This window comes from Tachysurus vachellii, chromosome 20 (assembly GCF_030014155.1).
Source record: "Tachysurus vachellii isolate PV-2020 chromosome 20, HZAU_Pvac_v1, whole genome shotgun sequence".
Taxonomy (NCBI): Eukaryota; Metazoa; Chordata; class Actinopteri; order Siluriformes; family Bagridae; genus Tachysurus; species Tachysurus vachellii.
The window spans coordinates 19,958,780-19,972,049 of NC_083479.1; the positions used below are offsets into that span (position 1 = coordinate 19,958,780).

General features: G+C 44.1%; 1 protein-coding gene across 1 annotated transcript; it reads left to right on the top strand.

Annotated features, from left to right (window-relative positions):
• Positions 1-329: 329 nt before the first annotated feature.
• On the top strand, positions 330-11,829 carry ppp2r2ab (protein phosphatase 2, regulatory subunit B, alpha b). The gene is made up of 10 exons (XM_060896005.1): positions 330-554; positions 2,673-2,750; positions 5,103-5,200; positions 5,506-5,665; positions 6,404-6,516; positions 6,630-6,807; positions 7,625-7,789; positions 7,912-8,081; positions 9,349-9,440; positions 10,529-11,829. Exons 1-10 carry the CDS (start codon positions 548-550, stop codon positions 10,806-10,808), a joined length of 1,341 nt encoding a protein of 446 aa, XP_060751988.1. The 5' UTR covers positions 330-547; the 3' UTR covers positions 10,809-11,829.
• The last annotated feature ends 1,441 nt before the right edge of the window (positions 11,830-13,270 follow it).

The following is a 13,270-nucleotide window of genomic DNA, read 5'->3' on the forward strand; positions in this document are numbered from 1 at the left end:
ATGTGTGTATACATGTATATACATATGTGTATATGTGTATATGTGTATGTATGTGTGTGTGTGTGTGTGTATGTGTGTATACATGTATATACATATGTGTGTGTATGTGTGTGTATGTGTATGTATGTGTGTGTATACACGTATATACATACATATATGTGTGTGTAATATTGATATTTGCTTTGACAAAATAAAAAGTTACGGTTTTATTATCCAGTCGTATTTTTATTTCTGCATATCGACGCGCACGAATGACGTCACGGCAGAGCCCCGTTTCCCGAGTGACGCTGCCGTGTTGATGACGTCACGGCAGGGCAGGGCGGGGTTGCGCCATTTTGAATGTGGACAGTGGAGTGTGGGAGGAAAAGGCAGAAGGAGGAGAGTTTGTGCTGCTTCACAGGGACTTCAGCTGGAGACGTGCAGAGACAAATAAAGCGGCTGTAAAAAAAATAAAACCCGCGATTTGTTAACAAGTAAAGGTTTGATTTGAGCTGCAATAACAACTGGGGAAAGTTATCAGGAAGCGCCGCGGAGATTCTCTCTCGCCATGGCAGGTAACTTTGCTAAGCTAACTGCTAGTCTGCAGGAACGTCATGATAACAAGTTAGTGCATCGCTTCCTGAGTAATTCCAGTGCGCTACAGACCTGACAGCGTTGTCGGCATCTCTGTACTGCAGCGTGTGTTTCGTATCATCACGTGTGAACGCTTCAGGAACGGAAACAGTGCTCGTGTCTGTAGCTTAGCATGTTAGCATCCTGCTTTTCCCTCCGCCCAAACTTTACCTATCGCTGTGTATTTTATCTGACTTTTCTTATTGCGTTTATTTTATTCCGATTTTTAGAACCTTTGTACATCGAGTAAGCAAAGAAAAACAATTTTATTTCTTTTGCTATCGCGTTTGTGTTTGTTTTCTTTTCCCCTACCCGTTTTCCGATATGATCAGACAATCCGATTTGATTGGTTGATCCCTTCCTGCCTCCTGTACTATGATTGGCTCGTTGTTATTGAGAAACGGTTCGTGAACGGGATGTGTCAGCCAATCGCGTGTCAGGAGGCGGGTTGTTTCGGAATATAGGTGGGGTTGAATAGCGCGCGGCTTTGCTAGCTCAAGTTACTGCTAGTAAATCTGGGGCTTTATTTATTTATTTGTTTATTTATCTATCTATCTATCTATTTATTTAGTGTATGTGGATGAGTTTAAATCAGTAGTATTTTCACAAATTAAACTATCCAGCTGCTATAAGGTTGTAGGTATTTATTATAATGCACTTTAATAGACATTTGCAGTAAAATGGGGCAAAGATTCATCACATAAAGTCCAGATAAACATCAGTGGGGTTTTTTTCCTTTGTGTGACCCTTTGTGATTGTGCTCAGAGATGTTAAAGGTTACAGGATTGTTGTTGCTGTGTGTGTGTGTGTGTGTGTGTGTGTGTGTGTGTGTGTGTGTGTTTATATATTTCTGCTTTATCAGGTTCAAGGTCACTCTTAATTTCTAAATGTTCATCATTCGTTCAGGAGACTCGAGACTGGAGTGAGAAATATACGCAAACTTAATATCGCTATAATCCCTTGGGAGAAAGTCTGCTCTCTGGATGCTATATGACGTGACGTGACAAAACAGCAGGTTTGGGGTGTTCGTTGCCTTGCTCACGGGCACCTCAGTCGTGGTATTGCCGGCCCGAGACTCGAACTCACAACCTTAGGGTTAGAAGTCAAACTCTCTAACCAGTAGGCCACGACTGCCCCCCAACCCCTGTCATACAGACGGGTGCAAAAGTTTGACTGAGTGGGATTGAATGAGCTGAAAATTAAAATAATAATAAAAGTAAATTAATATTTTATTACGACTGAACTGGCTCAAATATCTTTATAAGTCCAGGGAATATTTTATTTCATTTATTTATATATTTATTTTTAAACTTTATATTCATGTCTTATTGTTTGTGTCCTGTTTAAACTGACTGTGTTCAGTATAGTTCATTAGGAATCACTGTGGACTTCTGATTAAACTGAATTCCGCAACGTAACTGCGTCCCAAGGTTGTCGGACATCAGACGCCTCGTCGACGCCATCGGATGGAGCGGAATCTAAACTAAAATATACTGGCTGCTAGATGAAGATGTCTGTTGTTGCACCTGGGTGATGAACTGAACCTCACCGGTTTCTGTTCTCATAGGGTTAAAAAATCGGCGCTTAATCGCCACGGCGAACCGGTTTATTGTGTAATTCTCCGCTCGGTCTGATGGACTCACGTCACCTGTTTCTTCTCTTTAAATCACATGCTTTTATTTCTTGTTCTTTTATATCTGTATCGAACTGTCTTGATTCACCGGCTTTCAAAAGACACACAACTGAGTCTATGTCCTCGTCCTCTTTGTCCACGTCACTTCCCTCCAGCCGGCTTTTTATAGCACAGTCGCTCATCTTTTTTCTTTTTTTTTTTTGCCAGCTTCAAATTTTCCCTCAATGCTTTGACGAAGCACCAGGCGTTTGTTCGCTTCTCTGCTGCAACACGATTGGGACACCGGCATGTGGGTGTAAAGCTGAGGAGACAGGACGTTAGAATGAAACACTACACCTGTCCGTGGGGTCCGATCTGTTCTCTGTGATCACGATAGGTCCCGTTGTGGTTGTGGGCGGAGTTTAATCTAGGTGTCTTGTGGCTGCAGGTGCCGGAGGCGGGGGCAACGACATGCAGTGGTGCTTCTCGCAGGTCAAAGGAGCGATCGATGATGACGTAGCTGAAGGTAAGTGTGTGTGTGTGTGTGTGTTTTTTCTATCTTATTTTTTATTGTATGCTTGTTTTAAAAAACCTTCTTACAAGTCAACGGCTCTTTTATGTTTTATAATATTAATAGTAAATGACTGCTAAATCTTACAGCTGAGTATATAATATGTTAGTCTTCTATGTAAATGTCCACACGCTCGGGAGCTCGAGTAGGATACGAAAGTTTTTCCCTAATTTGTGAGATTTTCACCCGTTTTCTTTTGTCAACACCTGTATAAATGATTTAGAAGGTGTCGGTAAATGATTCCCTAGGTGTTGGTAAAAAGAAGGGGTGTGTTTTTTTTTTTTTGGGCAATTTACAGAGAGCTGGAATCTTATTGTGAAAGAAGGAAGGTGTGAATCCTGCCTCGTCATGTTCCCACATAGCTCTAACTGTGCAACCACAAAATGTCCTGAAGGAAACGAGCGATAGGAGTGAAAGCGAGAGATACCGAGAGGTCGTTAAGACTCGGACGCTCCTGAGACCTTATTACGTACATATAGAGGTCATTACGGGGGGCACAAACTTTTGTCATCACCTCCGCTCCTGAATGGATGGAAACGTTTGTCCTCTTGGACTTTTTTTTTTTCCTTCTTCTTCTTCCACTTCTCCTCATGAGCGTTCAGCAGACACAAGCGATCGGCCTTAAGTTCGAACCCAAAGCTCCGCCCACTTCACGCAGAGTTCCTTCTCGTGGTGTCCGTTAAATCCGGTCCTTATTGGACACCACAATTTGACGCGTCTAGTGTCTTTAATCGTATCCTGATAAAACTTTAAAGGAGCTGCATCTCGCATGAGCTGTTTTGCATATTCATATTGTATGCAAATGAGCTCGTCTGGTTTGTCTAATGATACTCGTTTCCTTACAGCAGCGACTTTTACATAAAAATCTCAGCAATTTTTTGTCCTCCTGCGATTTCTCTGTGATTGACGTTTAGCTTGACGGATGTTTGTTTGCTTAGTTAGAAAAACGATGCTAAAATGAATTCATATTCACGTTTACTTTCGCTTTACTTTTTTTTCTCTTCGGCTTCTACTTTTTCCATATTTCCGACTCGAGCTCCGTAACGCTGGATCAGGAGACTAAGGAGTTTAGAATCTTTGCTGTTTGTCAAAAGCACAGCGTTATTTTCGGTTTGATCAGCTTTTTGTTTCATCCTCCATCTTACCCAACGTTCGCTGCCGGCGTGAACATGACCGCACACGCTGCAGCCTGTCTGAGGGATCCGTCGTCTTCGTACACACACGCTCTCTGAATCTCCCAGGATTCCTCAGGGAATCTACACACTGAACGTCTTCAGCACACGTTTGTGTTTATTGTGTCGGGTTACAAAAACACACATCTGATGAAAATGACGATGATGATTTTATGTAGTTTTTTAAACCCTCATCAGCTTTACAGACGCTCGCTCACTTTTTCTTCTATTTCTTTTTTCTGTGGCCCAAAAGACCCCCCCCCCCTTACACCACAATGGTTTGTCCTGTGGTGCTTATTCCTGCTTTAAAAAGATGTATGTCCTTTTGTACTATATGAACTCTCTCTCACACACACACACACACACACACACACTTTCACACACACACATACACACACTCACTTTCTCACACACACACTCACTCACACACATTCACACATACTCACTCACACACACACACACACACTTGCAGAGCGGCCTCAGGGAGCCTGAGCTCACACAAAAGCCCCCCGTCTCTCTTTCTCTGTCCCTCCCTCTTTCTCTGTATCCCCCCATTGTTGTGCTTCAGTTAACAGCCGAGGGTTAAATCATGAGTCAGACTCCAGGGAGCGAGACTCTGTATCTCTGTCTCTGTATTATATCTCTATCTCTCCCTCTCTATCTCTGTAGTTCTCCTCTCTCTCTCTGTTTCTTTCTCACTCTCTCTATCTCTAGTTCTCCTCTCTCTGTCTCTCTCTCTCTCACTCTCTCTCTCTGTAGTTCTCCCCTCTTTGTCTCTCTCTCTTTCTCACTCTCTCTCTATCTCTGTAGTTCCCTTCTCACTCTCTCTATCACTGACACTCTCTCTCTCTCTCTCTCTCTCTCTGTGGCGTTCGTCACGTTTATCCTGGGATGTTGTTCTGTACCACGGCACATGACAGCATCTCTTTGCAAATTCCTCCAAAACAACAAACTCTTTTTCCAGTGTAACGAAACGTCCATAAATATCCTGCAGTGTTGTGTAACACATGGAGTGTGTGTTGTGTTCATGCACGCTTTGGGCTCCTGACAGCGAGGTCACGTGTTCCTGGAACTCTGTGGGTTTGACTGTGTGTGTGTGTGTGTGTGTGTGTGTGTGTGTGTGTGTTTCCGACAGCTGATATCATCTCCACTGTGGAGTTCAACCACTCAGGGGAGCTGTTAGCCACGGGAGACAAAGGCGGACGTGTCGTCATCTTCCAGCAAAACACTGAGGTACCACGGCACGTTTCCCATCACACATCACTCCGCAGACCCTCCCTTTTTTTTTTTTTTTTTTAAAGCACCCGTCGCTTTAACATCTCATTATTGTAATAGTCTCTTATCACAAATAGACCCAAAGATAAACACGACGCATGAGCCAATCAGCATGTACATCAGCAGCGATTGACAGTTGCCTAGGTGATTCGTGAAACATTTTCTTCTGAAGACGGAGGTTTCTGATGGAGGACGAACGAGCCAGCGATGCGACACGGTCTAACATTTTGTCTTTATCTGTCTGTTTATTTTGGACTACACAGAACAAGGTGCAGTGCCGCAGCGACTACAACGTTTACAGCACGTTCCAGAGCCACGAGCCCGAGTTCGACTACCTGAAGAGTCTGGAGATCGAGGAGAAGATCAACAAGATCCGCTGGCTGCCACAGAAGAACGCGGCGCAGTTTCTGCTGTCCACAAACGGTGAGTGTGTCAGAGACAGGAGCGAGGCGGAAGTCCCCAGGACGTCCTGCAGGAGAGGACGAGATCGAGTAACGTCTCTGTCAGTAAAAGTCTTAACGATGATGATAAGAAGCTCTGGCCGTCTATTTTCTTTAGCGTTAATAATTGAAGACGGTTTTTTAAAATAGAGCGTTTAACTAAAGTTTAGTGCTGACACCAATAAAACATGAGCAAGAAAACGTCCTCGCGTTTGACTAGGTCAGAAAGATAAACTCTGAGCTTTAAAGAACCATGGTGTGTGTTTCTCTGCCTGGGAGGGGTTCTTTAGTCAAGTGAGAACACGGGAATCACACTCGCGGTCTGTTTGATTCGCTTGTGAGAAGATGAGTCGACTCTGAGTCGACTCTGAATCGACTCAGTCGCACCAAGAAATAAGGAAATAGGGAAATGAATCAATGGAATCAATTTCATTCTGATTCAGAAATGGGAATAAGTGAAAGCTGTGTGTGTGTGTGTGTGTGTGTGTGCGTGCGTGTGTTTACATGCATGCTGTTACCTCACCGTGAATTAGGGGCGGGGACTGTTTGATTGACAAGCCGGCAGAACGCGCCTTGTGCTTTTTACACTGAAAATGATATCTGAATGTGGAGCTCGTCTGTTATTGGACAAAGTTCTGACTACTTAAAAGCTTATAAATCAGTTCCTCCACCTCATTCCTTTTATTTTTTCCTTGTTGTTTTGTTTTTGTTTGTTTAAAAGATAAAACTATAAAGTTGTGGAAAATAAGTGAACGCGATAAGAGACCAGAGGGCTACAATCTGAAAGAGGAGGATGGACGGTGCAGAGATTCATCCACTATCACTTCTCTACGGGTACGTACACACACACACGCGTACACACACACACGTACTCACACACACACACACACACACACACACACAGCTCGTATCGTCTGCCGAGTCTTACCCGCTCTGTGTTGTCTCAGGTGCCCGTGTTCAAGCCCATGGACCTGATGGTGGAGGCGAGCCCTCGGCGTGTGTTCGCCAACGCTCATACTTACCACATCAACTCCATCTCCGTAAACAGCGACAACGAGACGTACCTGTCCGCTGACGACCTCCGCATCAACCTATGGCACCTGGAGATCACCGACCGCAGCTTCAGTATCCTGCGCAGGGCAAAGTTCAGGCTCGGGTGGAGAGGCGCGTTCTTCCACCTCAAGCACTGGAAATGAAGTGACCTTTAAATCCAAATATTACTCATAATAATCATAATAATAATAAATACAAGTGTACTTTACTTGGACACCAATTTGAGGTGTTTTTTGTATTATTGTATTACTGTATTATTTTTGGGTGCAAATGATGGTTTTAATTCTTTAAAAACTTTACGTTTAATGACAACAAGTCAAAACGCCGTCTAAATCATGACAACTTTTATTACTGTTTATTAATTTAACTACTTATTAATTAGGACGGGGGGGGGGGGCACGGTGGCTTAGTGGTTAGCATGTTCGCCTCACACACCTCCTCTGCCTTGTGTGTGTGGAGTTTGCATGTTCTCCCCATGCCTCGGGGGTTTCCTCCGGGTACTCCGGTTTCCTCCCCCGGTCCAAAGACATGCATGGTAGGTTGATTGGCATCTCTGGAAAATTGTCCGTAGTGCGTGAGTGTGTGAGTGAATGAGAGTGTGTGTGTGTAGTGTGTGATTGCATGAGTGTGTGTGTGCCCTGCGATGGGTTGGCACTCCGTCCAGGGTGTATCCTGCCTTGATGCCCGATGACGCCTGAGATAGGCACAGGCTCCCCGTGACCCGAGGTAGTTCGGATAAGCGGTAGAAAATGAATGAATGAATGAATAATTAGGACGATTTTAATACAGAGGTGAAAGAGTGTTTGAATAAGCGCATGTAGGCTCGCGGGCGCGTGTCGGAGAGAGATCCGTCTGTGGGAGCTGCACCTGCTTCTTAACTCGCTCTCAGACATCGTGGACATCAAGCCAGCCAACATGGAGGAGCTGACGGAGGTGATCACGGCGGCCGAGTTCCACCCGCACCAGTGCAACACCTTTGTCTACAGCAGCAGCAAAGGCACCATCCGGATGTGTGACATGCGCGCCTCCGCCCTCTGTGACAAACACTCCAAACGTGAGTCTCACCGCCACGCCGAAGACGTCTCGTTTATTCCCGAGGAACACGACGGGTTTAATGTCACCGTATTGCTTGAAGGTTTATCGCTACAAATGAGTGTGTCTTTTTTTTCTCTCCAGTGTTTGAGGAGCCAGAAGACCCCAGCAACCGCTCTTTCTTCTCAGAAATCATCTCTTCCATCTCGGACGTGAAGTTCAGCCACAGCGGTCGCTACATGATGACCCGAGATTACCTGTCCATCAAGATCTGGGACCTGAACATGGAGAACCGGCCAGTGGAGACCTATCAGGTAGAAATGCCAGAACATAGACCTCATCACGACAGACCATACACCAGCTCACAAACGTCCACGGTTAACTGGTGTCGCTGTGATGGGCAGCTAAGTGCATTGCCCCGCCCAACCAGATCACACTAATACCCCTTTTCCACCAAAAAGACCCGGGTGCTGGTTCAGAGCTAGTCCTGGTGCTGGTTCAAAGTTGGTTCCACTGGTGAACCTTCTAGGAACCGGTTTGCCTTTCCATTGGTTAGAGAGCATCACAGAGCCGAGTCTGACATCACTGTATACGTGTCACGTTACACAGCAACGTTAGCACAGCAGCGACAATCACAAACACAACAATGGCGGATGTTGCTTTACTGTTAATGCTCATGGCTTTGTGAACCTACATTAACACCCAAACGTGACGAATCCAACGTGTACGTGCAGCTCCATGTAATCTGTATAAACGGAGGTTGTAATGGAGAAAATACATAAAATTATTTTATCGTTAACACAGAAAAAACTTAGCTACCTGTTACATGTAGCTACTTACTATCATGTGTGCTGATAATGTATCATATTGCGGTAAAGTAAAAGTGTATTAAACATTAGTATACTTAAGGTACATTATCAAAAGTGCTAACAGTAGCCCCGCCCCCAGCCCCGCCCACAGCCCCTGACACAAGCGGTTCTTAAGTCTAGACCAGCAACGTTTTGGTGCTACTTAAGAACCACTTTTCCTGGTTCAGAGCCGGTGCTTTGGCTGTCGAAAAAGAAAGAACTGGTTCTAAATTAGGCTCCGAACCAGCACTCAAACTGCCTCGGTGGAAAAAGGGGCATAATAGGACACAATAGGATTCGTTTAATTGTTACTAGTTAAGTGACTTTTTTAACTAAGTTTTGAAGAAGTCACTTGAATACTAACTAGCTGGAGCTACCAAAGTTCTGTATTCTGTTCTAATTTCTACCGTGTTCCGAGAAAGAAGGAAATTTTCACAGCGTTTAAATAAAGTAAACGAGGGAGACGGTCTGTATTTTGGTGAGAAAGTTGAACAGTTTGGGGGGGACTAACACTTTCTACACATATTGAATAAAAATGTAATCTATATTTTTAAATGACAAAAACGTTTCCATCGATAAACTAATGTTTAAAATAGTTTTATAGCTTGTTTTTGCTCTAAAACAGAAATAGGACGTTTGTGCAGTGTCAGCGTGTGAACACCAGAGGGCGTATAGTGTCTAGCATAAAGAATCCATTAAACCTCGTTTAATCCTCGTGTTTTTTTCTCCACAGGTGCACGAATACCTCAGGAGTAAGTTGTGCTCGCTCTACGAAAACGATTGCATCTTCGACAAGTTCGAGTGCTGCTGGAGCGGGAATGACAGGTGAGGAGGGCGTCCGGTTAGGGCGGCTAGTTTTACTGAGGGGTCCAGTGACCAGCGGGCGAAGATCATTCAGCCCAGTTGGTAATTTCTTATACATCTAATTACTGTTTCCTACAAAGAGGAAAATGAGAGTTTTATGTTTCTATATAAGCAGCTCTGACATTCACGCAGCTGCGAATCACAGGATTTACGACTGATGTTAAAGTCTACGGTGTCAGAGAAAGGTCAGAGGTCAGGGTTTCGGACATCTTCAGGACGGCGGCGTGCTCAGTGTTTTTCTCGTCTCTGCCGTTTTTGTCAGGCAGTGCTGATGGCACCGCAGGGTGGGGTCCACTTATCGAGACAAGCCGCTCTTATCAATGGCTGCAGGTTTAGATGAGTCCTTGGATCATTGGGTCAGAGTATCGCTGGCCGTCGCACCGTTCGGTCACGTTTTTGTCTCATGCGGCGTAAGTAACGAGTAAGGAAGTCGTTTCCGACAGCGTGTCCCATTTAAAGGGAACTGATCAGTGACCAGGTGGTGCGGTGTGATGTGGCCTGGAGTGACACCGAGCCTCGCTTACAGTCAGACACTTTCAGAACACTTGTTTGTTTTCCACACACAGCTGATGCTCACTTAATACATGGACACAGCTGGTAATGTTTACACACAACACACACACACACACACAGCTGGCAGCAGGAACATTTGCCAGAGTACACATCACACAGCTGGCAGCATTTACACACACGCACACACACAAGCAGCTTTTGCACACAACTAGTGATGACTGCATTCACAGCTGGAGATGTTACACACACAGCTGGCAAAGTTCACACACAACTAGTAATGAATTCACACAGCTGGAAATGTTACACAACTGGCGATGCCTACACACAGCAGGACATGTTACACACACACAGTGAGAGAAAGAGGCAGGAACAGAGATTAAAATGCTTACACACAGAGAATGAGAAACATTCACAAACGAGCGTGCGCGCACACACACACACACAACTCTTTGTGTTATGTTGTACTTTTGCTCATGTTTCTTAATGACAAACTGGCAGCATTTTTTTATATTTCATTTCTCTCCCTCTGTCTCTAGCGTGGTGATGACGGGCTCGTACAACAACTTCTTCCGCATGCTGGAGCGCACACAGAGGCGAGACGTCACGCTCGAGGCATGCCGTGAGAGCTGCAAGCCCCGGCAGGTGCTGAAGCCTCGGCGCGTTTGCGCAGGCGGGAAGAGGAAGAAGGACGAGATCAGCGTGGACAGCCTGGACTTCAACAAGAAGATCCTGCACACGGCCTGGCACCCGCACTCCAACATCATCGCCGTGGCAACCACCAACAACCTCTACATCTTCCAGGAGAAGGGCAACTAGGAGCGACCAACCTCTCACACCTCCGTCTGCGTGCGTGCGAGCGTGTGTGTGCCTGCGTGCGTGCGTGCGTGTTTGTGTGGAGAAAAAAGTTCAAGAGGAACTAGAGAAAATAGTTTTTGTGACAACCATCACCACTACTGTCATCATCTGTATGATCCCCTTCAGGGCGGGGCTCGGTCACTCGGTACCGAGTCAGCCGTGACGCACGCCGTCCTCTCTGGGTACCCACAATCCTCTTCTCTTATCCATCAGGCCTGGTTACAGGGCCACGTTGGCCACAGGATCTGTAATGTCAGTCATAGTTTTTTTTTATTTTTTATTATTATTTTTGTAATTGTCGAAACTTCAAAATTAGAATGTGCTGATGATCGGTTACGCAATACAACGCAATATTGTCATTATTACATTATTAACATGTACATTTCAAACCCGATTGAGAAATTCCATCATTTTGTGCACCAGACGAGGATTCCAGCCGCCTCCGATTGTGTTGTAATAAAGATATTTGGGATCGGCACATTCCTAATTTGAACGCCCGACTCCGGTATACTTTACACCTCAGCTCTTTTTGTGCCATTAAAGTTTTTTTTTATTTTTATTTTTTTTTTTTAATCTTCAGTGAAATTGCCAAGTTGTTTAGGTTGTTTTAATTCTGTTTAAAGAATTTTTTTTTGTCCTTTTTCTCAATAAATTCTCCTCAATACTGTACTCAAACCACATGGTTCCATTCAGCCGTTCATTCTCCAAAACCTCCACAATACTTTTAACATGCGTTTCACACACAAACACACACACAGGGAACAAAGAAGGCCGGTCTCGGTGCCGGCGAGCCTGTTGGCAGTATTGTAGTCGTGTGATTTGTTTGCCGCCGTCTGTCCTCTACATGATCCAACAGACTGATGAACTCTTGTTGTATTTTTCTGTTCCCGCCTCTCTGTCTGTCCCTCGTTGCAAGCTGAGAAAGATTATAGAGATTATGATGATGGGGAAAAAATGGTATTTATAAACTGAACAAACATTACTTACAGACTCGTGTCTCTTTTTTCCCCTCCTGAGACTTTCTGGAGTACTGACTTCATATTACGTGTTTCTGACCCGTTGCTGATGTAAGACGATACCTGAAAGCGACTCGGTGTAGTCGAGTAAATAATCAAATAAAGAATTAACATAAGGGGAAAGGAAGTGGGACGTGAAAGACGAGTTGTTTTATTTAATTAGTTAATTAGGTGAACTTGTGAGTGTCCAGGTCACGATATATATAAAATTTAGATATATTAATCTTTTTCGTGTCTAATAATCCTATTTTTTTTTGTGGGTGTGAAACTGCTCGTGTTCTTCCTGGACGTTACGACTTCTACTCAACACACTTTGTTTTTTTCAGTAAAAAGAAAATATAGCGTTAACGTGTAGTCTGTACTTTCACAATCTGGAAGATAGAAAGGAAGAGGGAGGGAGGAAAAAAAGAGAGGAAATAAGAAACGAGATAGAGGAAGGAAGAAAGAAAATAAAAGAGGAAGAAAGAAAGAGAGGAAGGAAAGGAGAAAATAAAAGAGTGGAACGAAGAGAGATGGGGAGAGTGAGAAAAAGAAAGGGAGAGAGAGAGAGAGAATAAACAGGAAGGAAGGAAGAAAGAAAGAGAGGAAGGAAAGGAGAAAATAAATGAGTGGAAGGAAGGAATTAAGAAAGAGGAAGGGAGGGAGGAAGAAAAAAGAGGGGGGAATTAAGAAAGAGGAAGGAAGGAAAGGAGAAATAGAGAGGGGAAGGAATAGAGAGAGAGACAAAATAAAAGAGGAAGGAAAGAAGAAAAAGGAGGGGGGTTAAGGAAAGGAGAAAATAAAAGTGAGCGTGGAACGAAGAGAGATAGGGAGAGAGTGGGAAAAAGAAAGGGGGAGAGAGAGAATAAACAGGAAGGAAGGAAGAAAATAAAAGAGAAGAAGAAAGAAACGAAAAGAGGAGAGTCTGCCAAATGCTGTAAATATATGAAATAAACAGTGATCATTTTGCAGTGATGTTTAAAGTTCTGTCTGGAGTTTTGATGCTAAATGTAATGTTAGTCCCTCTGAATGTGTCTCAGTCATTTACACACGTATCTGAGGTCAACATGATGCTCATATAAACTGATTAGATCACTTTATATCAAGTCTTTAGGTTATAACAGCTAACTGAATTAGCCTCAGCAGTTAGCATTGTTTTTTTTCCACGCTATCTGAGGTAAAAGTTGACTCTATATGGTTGTTTCGCCCAGTTAAAGGTCATTTCCGTTGTTATTAAGCCTTTAAAACGTTTTATTTTCACACCTTTCTCTGGACTTTAGCTAGCTAGTTAGCTTGGCCACAGCGTCCATGTCTTTTCCGTCGCATAGCAACAGTGAGGCTGACTTTGGACTCAAACCTGGACTGACATGTAGACGTCATGAATTTACAGATTACGGATCATGACGTGTTATTAGACTAAATGTCGTG